We start from the raw sequence: 16963 nt of genomic DNA on the forward strand, positions 1-16963 counted from the left end.
GGAAATCTGGTATCTGTCCTGTAAACCTGTATGGTAGTCTTACTGATTACCACAACACCTGTACCATATTGTTCACTTAATTATGCTGGCGTGAATGCTCATTTAAAATTATTTACATTACTTCTAGTTTTGCTCTGATAGTCATGTATTATTCCATTTCAACAAAGAGAGAGACAGACTCCCATTCAGGTGCATTTTAGTTTTATTTTGGCTTCATGATTACCATTCCTTCATATAGTAATAGAGAAAGCCGTGATATGCAGATAGACCAGATGGTCATGTTGACAGATTGAGAATTCACTTCCTACTGCTTCAGAGCAGGTGTAAGATTAGGAGTGTCTGTGTATGAGCGTGTGTGTGCTTCGTGTGCATGTGTGTGCACATCCAGGCTGCACTCAGAGTGCTGTTTAGAGCAGTGGGAATGATATATATATTTTTAAAGCTGGTTCTTTAAATACACAGTAACTATATACATAAAGTTATCAGTGTATATAGCATAATTATTGTAGGAATTTTTAGGTGAACGATGTTAGACTGTTACAGTTTATAATTTTATGCCAAATTATGATAATTTCTTAATTTTTAGGTAACTTAATCACATTAGTTTGTGGCAGTATTGCATATCTAAAATATATTCAATATTTTTTTTTAGCAGGTGTATGTGTGTATGTATGTGTTTACGCTCAAGTGTAGGACTAGACATTATGTAATTAAACTTCTTCAGTACCTTAATAAACTCCTTGGTAGAAGCTGTGCAGTTAGTTCTTGTGATTTATAATAACTGTGTTTGGAAAAAGAAGACTAATAATATACAGTGATATTTAAAATTAATAGAATAAGTTCCATCCTATCTCAAATTCTAACTCTAACTTTGTATGAAACTCGTGATGGATTTTGTGGCTGATAGATCGCCTATAAATTATTGGTATATAGAAACAGTTTTAGAAAATTTTGTTTACCTTTTTGTCTTTCATTTCTTTAAAGGACATAGCACTAACAACAAACTTGAGCTACATATCGCTTTATATCCTTAAGTCTTTTCTGTGTGACTTGAGGATAGTAACAATACCCTTTATTTAGAATTTAGTAACAATATCCTTTATCTTTAATGTAGTGAAAAAGATGGAAATTCAAAGGCAGGGAATAGGAGAAAGAGTTGTTCTGGAGTAAACCTATGAACGGAGGAGATCAGCTCATTTATGGCTAAGAGGTTTGAGTGTTGGTAAGAAATTTCTCAATGCTGCTGGCTTGGATTTGCCTTGTCTTCTTTTCCACCCAGTGATGAATAGCATTAATTTAAACCTATTTAGGGCTAGTGTGGGAGAAACCACAGCCTTTGTTGTGGTCATTGCTGTACACAGTAGGACTGGGTGTTTCACTTGGTTAAGGCCTCAAGCTGCTTCCAGAACACTCAGAACAGCCTGTCGGCTTTAAAAAACTTTCACGGAAGCAACAACAATTCTAATTGCTCACAAATGTTAATATAGATTATTGAAAACAATTTTGAGGATTAGAATAGGGAAAAAAAAAACCAAAATACAGATTGAATGCAGTGGATGTGCTAAACACTGGTTTATTATCATTTCAGCAGTAATTTTTCCATGGCTATTTAGAGGTTAGACCTTGCTTTTAAATATATTATAAATTGTAAATCCTTGGGAGGTGGGGTAAGGGGAAGGAAGAAGTCAGGAGGAGGAGGAAGAGAATGAATGAACTGGTATGCTTTGTTAAGAGAAACATAAAACTGTGAACTTAATCGCAAGTGGAGATGCTCTGAAAAGTGTTTTGGTTTAAGTAATGACTGTAAGAGGATCCCGAGCAGCAAGATATCAAGTGGAGAATTTTATAATCTACCTCTCTACAATTTTTTGCATAGTTTGTTTTAGACTGAAAGACTATTTGGGGCTTTCGGAGTTTCTATTCAGATTTTTAGAAAGAAAAGTTTCACAAAAATTCTTTTTAGCACTTAGGGTCCAGTTAGGGACACTGTGACACATGTAAACTTGAAAAAGGGCTATTGAGATGTTTATTATTATTACCATTCTGCCATTTAAGGTGACAGCTTACAGCGTTGTCAACTTTTTGGCTGTCTTCCACTAAGGCAACTGTAAAATACAAATTAGTGATCCAAACTATAGTTTCCCTGAACTTACCAGAATTCTCTAGCCGCTACTAAGACAGAAATGATTTTTTTCCCCTGGATTTTCCCCAAAATATTAGAAAATGATGCTTTATGTTTTGTTATGATAATTCCACAGGATGACAGTATATTTTATCTAACACAATTAGTCTTCTCATTCTAATGAAATAAACATGGCTTGTGAGGCAAAGAAATAAGTCTACAAATAACAAATTGAGGCAACTCTTTTGCAGAGGATATTTTTGCCATTCTGTTTGAGAAAGAAGCAAAATAAGATAGAATTAAAAGCAGTTCATTTGAGTTACGTATTTTGGTGAGTGTTGGACTTATTTAACATGTAGTACATTGCTAATCCCAAACCCAGAAATGATTAGGATGATCATAATACCCAGAGGCTGAAGCGAAATAGCTAATGTCTTTGCAAACTTTAAACTTATTTCTCTTCATGTCTTTTACATGCCTTCTAGTGGCAAATATTTTGGATCTCCATCAATTGAGAGTTGAGAAAAGGAGATGGATGGAAAAAAGGAAGGAAGAAAGGGAGGAAGGCAAATGACTTTTATTATTTGTTTCACAGCAGGCAGTATACTAAGTTTTGCCGTGTTGTACATTTCTTTTTTCTTCTTTTTTTCAACTTCATAACAGTATTGTGAATAAGTAATACACCCTCCATTTGGATAAGTGAAAATAAAGTCTCAGAGTGGCAAAGTCACTTGTGCAGAGCAGGATTAAACTCAGGCCTTCTGATTCTAACTCCTTTGCTCTTAAAAATAAAATTTAGATCCATTCTACATCCCTCTTTCTATCCTGTTGTTTGGGGTTGGATGTCATTTAAATGGCATCACACACCTACCTTGAATCAAAGAGGAAATAAGTCAAAATCCGAACACTTCCCACGGAGATATTTTACTGTGGAGTTCAGTCCTTAGCTAATAGAATGAGGCCACACTCTGTTAGGAGAGGGAAAAATGGCCTCGTGCTTGTCAGTGTTGGGGTGAAAACCTGGAATGACTTGTTCTTTCTTATTTTTTAGATTGTCCAAGTTTAGTGAATAGAAGTATTATGACACAGATGTAAGAATTTTTTATTTTAACATTTTGATAAGATAAAGTTAGATGAATTGGTTCTAGATGCTTTGAGAAGCCATTGAAAATTAAAGCAAACCTTATTTTAAAGATCAAAGTTTCATGTAATAGTTTGCACTAGGTAGTTTTTTAAAAAAAAAATATTTTCTTCTATGCACGAGATACATCTTTCTAACTTCCTTTAATTAGATTTTAAAAATTTAAATTTACTTTGCTTCGAAATAATTCTTTGATTATGGCCTTATGTATAATTATTAAAAAGAAGAAAAAAAAATGGAGTTTTTTTAGTTAAAAAGTTTTTGTAATTTAAAATAGAAAGGAAAAAAATGAAAGTAGGGATGAAAGTAGCTTCATCTTAATGTTCTTAAATGACTGATTTATTGACAGATTTATTTAATACCCTTATTTTTATTTCTTTAAACTTAGGCAAGATTAGCTCTTAATGACTTCAGTGCAAAAACTCAAAGCCTCGTTTAACATGAATTTATATTTGTAAATAGAAAAAAAAAGACTAACAAAATATAATTTATACTACGTTAATTCATTTTATATATTAATTCTTCTAGGGTTTATTTAAAAAGCAAGTTGCCAAACTGGAACTTATGTTGAGTGAAATAGAAATGTAACTTTCTCTTTAAGTTTTTTAGAAATGCTAATAAATCTTAAGTTAGGGTTGTTGAGTATCAGTTATCCTGGAAGGGGAAATTTTAGGTGTATGAATAAAAGTGATTAAATTGGAGACAAAAAAGAATTGAATAAAGAAATAAGACTCATATACCTGTTGTCTTCTTCATCTAGTTCGAGACTGCCTGCCTTATGATGTTTTCTGGTAAAGGTTTATGATGGTCTCAAATAACCTGTAGTTTCCAGACATAAAACAGTTTTTGGGTCATACAGAGTCATAGACATATTTTAATGGATTTTTAAAAATGCTCTATGGGTTTAAAAAGTGAGATGAAATAAAAGTAACAATAAAACATTTAAAAGGTGAATACTATTTAAAATTTTGTATGTATGTCTGTGTAGCATCTGCCATTGTCAGGCTGTTGTCTTTGTTGCTATGGTTTAGGCGATTTTATTTCCTTTTGTAATTTTGCCAGCCGTGATTGGGTAGTGCAACATGTTCACGCCGGTGGGGAAGAGGTATCTGTGGTGAGTCATATAGCTTGATCTGGGTTGTAATTTTCTGGTAAGGAAAGGTATTTGTCAGTGGATAATAGGAACTGTGGTGCTACAATATCAATTTTCATTTAATTTTTGAAATTAGAGACATGTTACTTAATATGGGAAACTAAGAACTATCTGTCTGTCTTATGTGCTAGCTTCTTTCCTCTTCCTGTGTTGGAAGCATTTAGAATTCTGTATTTTCATCTCAAAGAGATCAGTTATCTAATTTTAAGCTCTTAAATTAAATGAATATTGTACGTACAGGGCCCCATCGTTGTCACTGTGAAATATTCCATTGCTTTTCAAAGGAGCTGACATTACAGGTTCTTAGGTTGACAAATGCTCATCAACTTTTGTGAAAATTTTGGCTGCAGAAGGCGTAAAGTCAAAGGAGGGCAATGGACAGATGGATTTTAGGGTTGGGATGATATCAAGCCCTTCTTCGTGGCATTTTTAAATATTACAAATGAATGAGAAATGGAGATGCTTAAAGAGCTTACTATAGAATGATGATTAAGATAATTGTGTATGTGCATGTAAACCTTTGTAGTGTACACAGAGCTGTCTGGGCTCAGATATAATAGCAAATTAGCAATGAAAATTGTAAATTTTTTTTGTGGAGTACAATTCACAAATAATATTAGATATTAAAAATGTTGATGGAAAAGTATGTATCTGAGAATATATTTTTAGCATTAAGTAATTGGAAGTTAAAGATAAGTGGGTTACAAACATTGAAGATGAAGCAAAGATTCTGGATAAGAATTTGGCAAAAGCTGATCCACATCTTTGTATGACTGTGGCAAGATTTTTGCACAGATGCATATTATATAAACATTACTAAATTACTAAAGTGTCTGATTGATTCATTTAGTTGGTTTTCTCTTCCCTTTTAAATGGTAGAGGTTCTGTTTTGGAAAGTAATTTCAAGTAACTTTTGAGAATGAAGTCTTTGTAACTCCATGCTGTTCAACAGCTAACTATTGTATGTACCTGTCAGCAAAAGATAGTCATTGCAATACTTTTATTGTATGGCCTTTTAATATGTGGCAAGGACTTTTATTAAGAATTCATTTTATTTTTAAATTTACTTCTTGAAGTCCCTCCCTTTCCCTAGCCAATCAAGAATTACAGGGGTTTTTAAGAAGATTCAAATAAATTTTTATTATTTTCTAGGCTCATTCAGGGTATAGACAAAGTCTTGTTTTTTTGTTTTTTTTTTTAAGTCTGGGATTCATGTTTTTTAGATTTTCTGTGAAATGGAGGAGGAAAAGAGATTAACGGAAAAGTGCCATCTCATTGAGCCCAGGATGTATACAGTTCTTTGGAGAATGAGGATATTGCAATCTGAAATGTTAGGGTTGAAGAACTAATTGTTCTAAAGATATTTGCCCCTCATCTCAGAAAAGACAGCAAACATGCAAAATGAATAAATGTAATCCTTTGTACTTTTACCACCTACATTTTTAAACTACAGTGACTCTGATTTCTCTAGAAAGGTCAGAGGTTTCAGACAGAAAGCTTTGTAATTCTTCAAAGAGAGACATTTTCAATTTTGCTATATAAAGACTGATTATGCATGCCTTTTTACTTTATTTGCAATTGAGCTTCAGAGGTGCTGGGGTGGGGGTGATGCTGAATAAGTCATGAGACATGTCATGAGACAGCAGTATTGGAAGGAAACATAGATTGGAGAGGAATATAAATTCACATTTCGAAATTCACATTTTTGGCCTTTCCTATCAATCACCTTATTTAAAAGTGAGGACAGAGCTGTGATAGTACATTTGGCTTTGTATTAGAGTATGCTATTACAGACTCTTTAAACACTTGGTCTAATTCAAGGAGTTTATATATTTGGGTGCTATTTCTTAGGATCAACTTTGTTGGTTTTTTATGTTTTCTGAATTGTAGATACAGATTTCTTTGATTTTGTGTGAGTTTCTTTGTTTCTATTTTGTTTTCCTTTTGAACTTCTCCAAGTTTTGGAAAATTTTTTGTGTGGGGTGGTGGGGTGAGTAGAAATCTTAAATGACTTTTGTTGTGGATTACTCCTTGTTATTCAGGAAGTAGAGGTTCAGAGTGTTAGTAATTCACTCAAAGTCTTGCCAGTAATAGTAAGTGGCACGGCCAGATTTAAAGCCAGGTCCGTCAGACCTCAGATTTGTGTTAACTTCTATAATACTTAAATTGGCTTTTCTTATACATTATTTTATTAGCTCTTCATGTAAACCTTAAATTTTGGGTAGAAGAGCTTTTACAGTTTCCTTTATATAGATGAGTAAGCAAAGAGGTTGAGTAAAGTGTCCATGGTACATGGTTAGTAAGTTGTTACGGCTGCTAACTAGCTCAGAAGCTTCTGTCGCTTGTTTGTACTCTCTGAGGTGTTTCTCAATATATCAAGCTCTCTAAGCTCTGCCTCAGAGTTTATGGATGGGATCAACAGTGTTCTCTGGGAGTACATAATTGTACTAAAGCCATTGTTTCCTTTGAAGTTTAAAATGAAGTGAGAAACTAGAGCTTTTTCTAGTTTGTCAATAGATTCAAAGTTTCACACTTTGGAGGAAACTTAGAGAAAACCTCCATTTTACAGGGGAGGAAAACGAAACTTAAGTCCATGCATCCCAGGAGCTCTGGAGATAGAAAATTCTTGTATAAATTGAAGAGCAGTATAGCATGCTATTACCATTTGCATAAAGGTGGATGCTTTTTGTTTGGGGTTGGCATAGGGGATCTATTTTTGGTTGCATTTATTGACAAATTCTACCATGTCATTGGCAACTTGGTTCAGCAAACATGTTTTGAGCATTTACTATCTATTAAACACTGTGCTAGGTGCCAATGATACAAAACTAAAGAAAATACTATGCGATGAGTTGATGCTATCTCAGATGTAATTTCTTCAGAAATTAGATTTAAAAGCTTTTGATGTTTTAAAATTAGGATCCTTCCAACTAATAGCCAATATGAAGTTTTAAACATTTGCAGAACCAGTTGCTGAAATCGCCTCTTTTACTGTGCAATTGGTGTATGTTTAGGAATTCTATCATGTGATGATACTTCTACTAAGTGTTAAATTTTTATTTTCTTATGTCAGAAATATCCATGTAAATGGGAGGAACATCCAAGCAGGCACAGGACAGGGCACAGGTGGTTTCTATTACTGTATAGTTCACTGAAACGTGTTTTCTCTAAAGAAAGCTGGTGGTGCACAAAAAAAGTTCTGTTTTTTAAGGACATCTTTCTAGTAATGCTGAAGTATAAAACAGAGTTATAGGAAAACTAAACAGCAGGAGAATGAGGGAGTGAAAAACAGTAAGGAAAGGGAAGGCCTTGGAGAGCAAGCTGTGGTGAATTCATTTGGCAGTTGGTAGTAGTTCTTAAAACATAGCCAAGTCCTAGTAGCATAACCTAAATTCTCTATTTTGCTCCATCTCTGAAGAAAGTTAGCAGTCTTGAGACTTTTATACTGAAGTGGATTTTAAATTGTCCAAGATCTCAAGCTGCTTTGTCTTTCTTTCTCTCGTTAAAAGAAAACAGATACAGATATGCATTCAAACAGAAAGCATGGAAGAGGTCCTGTACGTGCGAGTGTTTGTGTGTTAACGGTTCAGGTGTGAGGCTCTTTTAGGAAAGTGTGTACAGATGGTGATAGGAAAGAGAAGAACTTTCGCATATCTAATAAATGAAATTCCAACAACGACACCAACAGCAGTCTGGTGGTCCCAAACATTATATATTGAAATTTTTTTGTTCTGTTATATCTGCTTGTTGTTTAATCTGAAAGTGAAGTCTATTTCTTCTCCAGCCATTAAATATGTGTGCTTTTCTTCATATAGAGAGAACAAATAATTTGTTCAGTAATTATTTTCAAAAGGCAGAAAATGTGTGTGTAACATTGAGAATGGCATGGGATTGTCATAGAAACTCATCTGAACACTGTAAATAAAAATGGCTGGGGATTAGTCACAGTAACGTGGGACTTCATGAAACTCAAGACACATTTCTTTGTTTTATAGTCAGTAAGAGAAGTGAGGCGAACTTGATAGAGTTCATGGGATGTTAGCCGTTCAGTTCCTCCAGGGAAAACCATGTTGTCTTCAGATGAATAAGCCACATGGATACAAATATCAGAATTCACCTGATGAGCTATACCTGATATTTCTTTTAAGTATCTTGATTCCAAATAATGAAAGTTTAAAAGTTTGAAAATCTCTGTTTTTTCTACTAATCTTTAGACTCATCCCCTCCCTCTCTTTTCTTCCCCTATGTCTTATTTTCTTATAATATTGAATAGCATTTTTACATATCTGGCCTTATTCAGTTTTCTTTAGTCTCTCATGTTTTCATGTAATAAGAATAAAACTGAACACATCGATAAACAGCCTCACTTAATGCTATATATTTTATGTTATACATATAGAAATTGGAATTATGAGTCTGCAATATAACACCCTTTTTTCTGTTTTTTAATCTATTGTTTAGAAGGACATTTTTATAGTCTCATTGTCTAAGTCCAACATCTGGAAAATGGGTTGCTTATCTTTAAATTTGGACTGAATCCCCAGTTGTAGCCTCCCACCAGGGTGATGTTTCCATAAATGAATGCATTGGCCTTGAATCCTTGAACTTTTGGAGCTAGAAGCTGAAGTCTGAGATAGGGCTTCAGAACTTGTAGGAGCTAATGTAGTGGAATGGTTCATGCTTCAGACAAGCCCCCTTTCACAGTGCTGTACATTACTGAATGTTCTTGTTTGTAATCAAGATAATAGATACAATATTTAAATAAGGATAGGGTGTATTTAGACAAATGTGAGATAATTAAAGTGAGTCAATTATCTTTCTGGATTGAGTTAACCAGTGAATACAACTAACTTTGAAACTGAAGAGAGCACATGCAAAGACATAAATAAAAATATATGTCTGGAACATACAGGAGTACCCTGTCTTTCTTCCTGTCCTCCACAAGTCTCTACCCACACTTTATGTGTATATGTGTGTGTGTGTGTGTGTGTGTGTGTGTGTATGTATGTATGTGTGTATATATATATGTATATGTATATGTGTGTATATATTTCTTTTCCTTTTTCTTTTCTTTTTTCTTTTCTTTGTATTATTCCTTCTACTTGGAATGTCCTCACCCACCTTTAATTGGCTAACATTACTTAAGCCTTCTTTTCACCCTGGCATTGGGCTCAGGGCTCCTTCCCTACATCCCAATAGCATCCTGTTAGCACTATATTAGAGTACTCACCATTAGCACTTCCTGCATCATAATAAAATGACCAAGCTTCTAAATTGGGCCATGATTTCTTTATGAGCAGAGACTGGATTGTATTTTTTGGGTACCCCCGCATCCCTACGGGTCCATAGGGCCTGGCAATTAGTATATGCTTAGTATCTTTGTTGAGCTGGGGACTAAATGGGTTGAACAAAACAAAAAAAATGTGAGAAGCTGATAATATAAATTTTAAAACTAGGTAACATAATATAGTGTTTGGGTGTTTATTTCAGGGCTGAATTTAAGTCTATATATTTTTTTTGCTGGATAATTTTCCTTCTCACCCTATCATGCTAACTGATTTCTGTTTCTTTACCAAAATCTGGTTTCATGTTAACCTAAAGGGATTATTGACATGCAAATAATTATAATTCTGAAAAGTAAGGTTTGGTGGTGCTAGACTTATTTATAGAATATTATCAGGCTATTTGTTTTTCCATCTAAGATCCTGGTCTTGACTTTTATCTGAACTGCTTACCTAGAAAAGATGATTTGGAAGTGACAAGAGTAATATAGCCATTGTTCCAGCTTATGTGAGAAATCATCTTTATACAAACAGTCACTTCTCAGGTACCAGCTGTGTGCTAGGTACTTAGCGAGGAGGGGACATACAGGATTTTTAGTTTCATGTTCTCGAATTTTTAAAGAGCATAATCTTGATTTAAAATGGAACCCTCTCAGGATGGACATACTTTTTTTTTTTTTGGTTTTGAATCACATACTTTCTTGCTCTGCAGGGAATGGGTCAATCATATCCTTATCTCTGGAGAATATTTGCAGGTTCGTTTGTCTGTCCTCACTGAATAAGGTATATTTTGGCATGGTTACGTATCCTAAGTGGGAGGAGGCCAAAGAGAGTAGTAGTAGAAAAGTTAAAAGTCAGAATTAAGGAGTTGGACCCCATTATGTGTGGTGAACTAATAAGTTGCCTTCCTATCCAACGCTTTACTCTCATTAAAACTGTTAGACCAATTTCATTAGCTCCAAAATGTACCAGCATATGTAAATCTTCTTTGTTTAATTGGAGACCTATTGATTGTAAGGTAACATAAGCCTCTCTAAGGGAAACAGAACCCAGCTGAAGATAAGAGTTTCTTCCCCCAACACATACAGCATTCATGGTTTTATTTCTTTAGGCATGTTCATTATCAAAACCGTTCCACTGCAGATTTTCCCATAAAGTGTTTCCGTCTGGCCCTGTTTTCGTATCTAAAAGCTCCTACTGGTTTCAGCAAAGGATAATGGAAGCATTTTGACAGAATATCTTTTCTTTCTTCTTTTTTTTCCCTGAAACCTTAAAAATACATAATGAAAAACAAAAACTTTTAAAATCATATGAAAATTAATTTGCTTTAAAAAGACCAAGAAAAGTCTTTTGTGCTTTCATAGAATGCTAAAAGGGACGAAATTCTTGCCATCTTTTTTGCGAACAATCACCAAAAATATTCTGATGGGGAATGAAAACTAAAATGTAATTTTTTTCACTTATAGTGTAATTGGATCTCAAAGTTGCAAGAGAGGATAGTGTACCAGACTGACTCTGTAAAGTGGTATAAAGTATGGGATTTTCCCAGTGTGCTTCCCAGGATTTGGACATCTTATAACTGTTTAATAGAAAACTTGCTGTATCTTCTTGAAATTCCATTTATATTTCTGAAGTATAAGATTCAGGTCAAGATCAATGTACGGGTAGTTGCTTATATGGTAATAAGAATCTTAGGAAGGAGAGGTACCTGTTCAGATATTGTAGATTTTCATACAAAACTCATAAATTATCTTTAAATGACAAAAACACTAGTTAGTACTGAAGAGGTAAATGTCACTATTTTTTTCTTTTTAAAGCTATACTAAAATTGTTTAATATTAAGAACTTGAATTAGGAAACACTGACTTTTTCTTGTCCTTAGAGTATTTTCGACTGCTAGAAGAGATATTTAGTGGACTTAGAGCATCTTGTAAAAAGTCGCTTATTTTCTTATTTTATAATGTAGTTAATGCTATAGCAATGAATTCATGGCCTTTCTTATACTATTCATGTTTTGTTCCGTGTGGCTGGTCAAACACCTCTCAAGCTATGAGGAGTGTATGTTTAGATGGTATACAGTGGAGAGATCTTGACTGGTACAGAGTAACTTTATATCAGCCCCTATAATGCTTATCAGTGAAATTCTAACTCATTTAATTATTACTTAATTCTTTAATTATATTTTTGATCTGAGAGAAGATGATCACTTTTCATTCTGGGAAAGTATGGTTGGACAGATATCACAATTTTGAGTTCAGTACACCTGAGAAGGCATTTTGAAGTAGAATGCCTTTTTAAAGACTAGTATATCTATATACCTACAAAAATAGTTGTAGTAAATTTCATACTGGGCTTGGGATAAGATAGGGAACTCCTCAATTCAGATAAGTGCATCTTTGAATACTGCATGCCGCTTGTCTTTGGCCAGGTTTTTAAAAAAATTTCTTTTGGAGATTATTCATAGAAACTCAATTCTGTAACCAAATATTGAATATTATTGGAAGGAAGGTTTGTACTCATCTATCAGCCCCTCTCTGTCAAACCGCAAACATCCTACCTTGTTGATGTCTTCCTATATATACATATATAAAATATGTGATATGTGATATATGATATGGGACGTGTGTGTGTCTATGTGTTTGTATTCCTGCCCAGATATTTATTTACAACTAACCTGGATCATGCTTTCTTAGCCCTCTCCCAGGACTAGAAGTTTCTTTGAAACTAAGCACAATCAGGACATAAAATGGAATGTTAAAAGGCTGAGTTGTACATTTTAAGCCAAACAGAAATGTAGATTATCTGCTGTTTGGATTTGTCTACATGGAATTAACTTCTGTATGGCTGCATCCTCCCTGTTTGCATGGGGAGCTGAGATTTGATTTAAAATACAAATTACATCAGTCAAGTAAAAATGAAAATTTTTTCCCCCTAATTTGACTATTCATATATTTTCTTTTAAACCCTTTCAAGCCTGTTGCTGAAACGTTTTAGGATATTATGAAAAATCCTTTTAATAAAAACATTACTAATTTGATTTCTTTTTTATTTTTACTTCATTTTTCAATGTGAGAATATATGTAAGTTATAACACATAATAATGAAGTGAAGCAGAGGAACCTATCACTCCACTCAAGAAGGAGAACATTACCAATATTTTGCATTTACTTCTCTGTTCCCTGAAAATATCACTCATTATCCTAAGTATTTATCATTCTCCTCCTATAAAAGAAATGTTTTCATGACATATATGTTTACTAAATATATCGTTTGGTTTTTCTTAAGTTTTATAAAAATTATATATATATATACACACACATATACATATATTCTTCTGGAAATTGATTTTCACTCAGTATTATGTTTCTAATGTTGCTGCATGTACTCATGTACTATAATTTATTCTTCTTTCTTTTATAATATTCCAGTGTGTGATGATCCATGAGATGTTTCTAGTTTCTTGTTACTAGCAAGTGTTATGAATGGTAACATGACTTTGGAGCATGTGTATAAAAGTTTATTTAGGGTATGTACCTGAGAGTGGAATTGTTGAATCACAGGCTGTGTAAATTTTACATTTTTAAAAAGGATAATGTTATTTTATTAAGTAGTTTTATCTGTTTACATTCTTATTAGCAGTAGAGTATACAAAAGGTTCTGTTGATAAACATCCTTCCAACACTTTCTGCCAGTCTGGTAGCTATAAAATGATATTTCATTGTGGTCTTAATTTGATTAATAAGGAAGTTAAACATCTTTTGTGTATCTATGAGTCACATCTTTCCTTTTCTGTGAAATAAATGCTTATGTCTTTTACTCCTTTTTATTTTCTATTTCGTTGTTTATCTTTTTCTTGTTGGTTTGTTAAAAGTTCTTTATATATTTTGGTTTCTACTCTTTTGCATTATATATTTGCAGATATCTTTTCATAGTTTGTGGCTTGTCTTTTCATTTTCCTTAAGGTATCTTTAATGAACAAAAATTCTTAATTTTAATACAGTAAAGCTTATTAATCCTTTTACAGTTAGTGCTTTTGTGTCTTGCTAAAATATCCTTTACTCCAAGTTTAGAAATATATGTTATTTTTTATACATCTTTAAATGTTCATCTCATATTTAAGGTTGTATTCCATTTGGAATTTATTTTTGTGTGTGGTATTAGGGAGGGATCCAATTTTAACTGAATCTATATGAATAAGTTTTCTTCCATCATTTATTGAATAGTTTCTCCAGTCCCCCAAATAATCTTCAGTGCCACCTCTGTCATTTATTAAGTTTTCCTATTTGTGTATGTCTGTTTCTGATTCTCTGCTCTGTTCCAATGATCAATTTGTCTATAACATACCAACACTATATTTTAGTTACTAAGCCCTTATAGTTAGTTTTGATATCTGCTAAGGCAAATCCTTCATACCTTTTTTTTTTAGGAGTGTTTTTAATTATTCTTGACCCTTCACTATTCCATATATATTTATTTATTTTAATGTTATTTTTATATCCATCAAGGTGGGCTACGGAATTGTGGTTTCAAATAGGCTTTTGGTATTGAATTTCTTTTTTTTTTTCTTTTTACCTTTTGACACCCCTCACCTGTTTCTCCCATCATCCTACCCTCTGCCAGCCACCAATTTCTTCTCTTTATCCGTGAGCTTGTTTTCCTTTTTTTAAAATTCCACATGTGAGAGAGATCATACAGTATTTGTCTTTGTCTGTCTGACTTCTTTCACGTAGTTAATGCCCTCAAGGTCCATTATGTTCTCAGAAATGGCAGGATTTCATTCTTTTTTATGTGAATAGTATCTCTGTGTGTGTGTAACACAATTTCTTTATCAAGTCATCCACCTGTAAATTAGGTTGATTGGTTGATTCTATATTTTGGCTATTGTAAATAAAGCTGTAATGAACATGGGATGAATATATCTTTTTGAGTAAGCTTTTTGGATTTCTTCAGATAAATACCCAGAAGTGGAATTGCCCGGTTGTATGGTAGTTCTATTTTTAATTTTTTGAGGAACCTCCATACTGTTTTCCATAGTCGCTGTTTCAGTTTACATTTCCAGCAACAGTGAGTGCGTAGGGGTTCCCTTTTCTCCACATGCTTGCCAGCACTAGTTATTTCTTGTCATTTTGATAATAGCCATTCTAACAGATATGATGTGTTAGAATCATTGGCAAGTTCCATGAAAAATTCTGTATGGATTTTGTTTAGAAATGTATCAAATGAATTGACATCTTTTAACTGTCAAATCTATGAACATGGTATGTCTCTCCATTTATTTAAAGATCTTATCTTTCAATAAATTGAATTATTTTCACTCGGGTCTTGAACATTTTTTGTGAAGGTGCTTTTATAAATTGTATTTTTAAAAGTATATTTTCCATTTTCTACCAATATGTTCCTAACATAGAAATACTGTTAATTTTTGTATAATGATTTTACATCCAGCCATCTTTACATGTTTTCAACCAATAATTTGTCTATAAATTGTTTTTGTGTATACTATGTAGATAATCATATCAAGTGCAAACAATAACGCTTTCATTTCTGCTATTTCAATCTTATGCTTTTATTTTTGTTGCCCTTCTTATGAGATTGGCTAGTACCTCCAGTTCAGTGTTGAATTAACCTGTGAATATGGGCATCCTTGACTTTTTCCCCTTGGTTTCCTATTTATTTTTTATTCATGAATGAGACTGAGTTAATGCCTTACTATTTAAATATTCCATTTGCCAATCACATTTCAATAAGAAGGGCAAGACCTCATTTAGTTCTGTTAATTTTTTCTCAAAAATTTTTTACTAGGTTTGCTCTATGTTACAATAATTGAAACCTCAAATTCTCCTGACAAATTACTTCATGCCTAGTAAGATAGTATAAATTATTGGGTGAGTGGTATTTTAAAGAATGTAGAAAATAGTCATGTAAAATTTCAAAATGAGAGGCTCATTTGTATATACTAATCATTTTAGATATTTCAGTCAAGAGAGGCACCATATTTTATATGGATGTGAGATTCTTTGATACTGTAGTGTGTGGATAAGCCTCGTAAGTTTTGATTTGAACTATAGAATACTTAAGTATCATTTTTCACAATTTAAAATGTGCAGTTTAGATGGGTTTACTTTTTTCCTTTTTCCTCATGCAATTTTTGTTAAGACTTGAACAGATTACTACTAATCTTGTGAGCAGACTGCAGGAAGACAACTATTAAAAGTAGAAAGCTATTAAGCAGTCAGGGGTTTATTATGCTTTAGTGTTTTGTTTAAGTCTGTTCTTAATTGGTTGATTAATGTACACGAAGTCCTTTTCCCCCTCCATCTCTACAGATGGCAAATGGTAGGTCCCAACTGTCATTGTTCGCAAAAAAGGTTATGGTTCAAAGTCAAAGATTCAGAGATAGCACAATAATCAATCATAGGAACTTGTCTCAGAGTGCCCAGCCAGGCAAAAGTTAGGCAGAGTAGTAATATTTACTCAGAATCCCCTAGGAACACCTTTTTTGGTGTGTTCTGGATTTTAGTTAAAAAATCATTTAGTTAATGGAAATGTCTCTCTGAATTTAGTGTCAGACATTTATATAAATATGAAAAAATGGTAAATAAGTTTTCTGTTCATTAATATTGCTGGAATTTAGGTATACAGTTTAAAAATTAGTGTAAAGAGAAAGTAGCATTCTTAATATACTGAGATTTACAGAATACTTTCAAAGGAATGCCTTTTTACCATTTTCATGTGAAGATGATTTATAATGTTTAACTTCCTTTTTTTTAGGAGGAAGAATAGAATTATGTTCTGGTATTGATCCATAAAGAGGATTTGTATTTTATTCATACTATAAAAGTACCTTTAATGGATACATTGTGGTAATTGAATCTATACTGTGTATCACTATTAAAGTATCTTTTTAATTATTTTATGTTATATAATTCAGTAACTAAATTTAAGTCATGGGGAAGGAGATGACTGTATTATATCTTTAAGTATAATGTATATCCTTTAATATTCTTAAAGTAGATGGCAGTTAAGGACATTTTTAGTTAAATGCAAGAAGGAGAGAGAGAAAGAGAGAGGGTGGGAGGATAAGAAAGAATGGAAGAGAGAGAAGATTCCATTACATTCAGCACAGTATGAAACTAAGTCAAAGGAGTTTTGTTAATTAAATTCAATTGCCATCCATTAGACCAGTGGAATGAGATGACTCTGCCAGGACGCTGACACAGCACAGGTATGCAATTTGGCTAAATGGCCATTTCTAAGCCATAGCA

The 16963-nt window shown here is 33.1% G+C and overlaps 1 protein-coding gene across 9 annotated transcripts in view; it reads left to right on the top strand.

Annotated features, from left to right (window-relative positions):
- NFIA (nuclear factor I A) overlaps window positions 1-16963 on the top strand; it is a 356733-nt gene that overhangs the window by 15112 nt on the left and 324658 nt on the right. Inside the window, exon 3 of one of the 9 annotated variants that reach the window (XM_039887838.1) lies at window positions 11339-15012. The exons of the other annotated variants lie outside the window; for them this stretch is intronic. Coding sequence (XP_039743772.1) covers window positions 11339-11475 — 137 coding nt within the window. The 3' untranslated portion in view covers window positions 11476-15012. Of the gene's footprint in view, window positions 1-11338; window positions 15013-16963 lie in introns of those variants that run through there. 9 annotated transcript variants of the gene reach the window in all.

This window comes from Pteropus medius, unplaced genomic scaffold (assembly GCF_902729225.1).
Source record: "Pteropus medius unplaced genomic scaffold, Ma_sr-lr_union100, whole genome shotgun sequence".
Lineage (NCBI taxonomy): Eukaryota > Metazoa > Chordata > Mammalia > Chiroptera > Pteropodidae > Pteropus > Pteropus medius.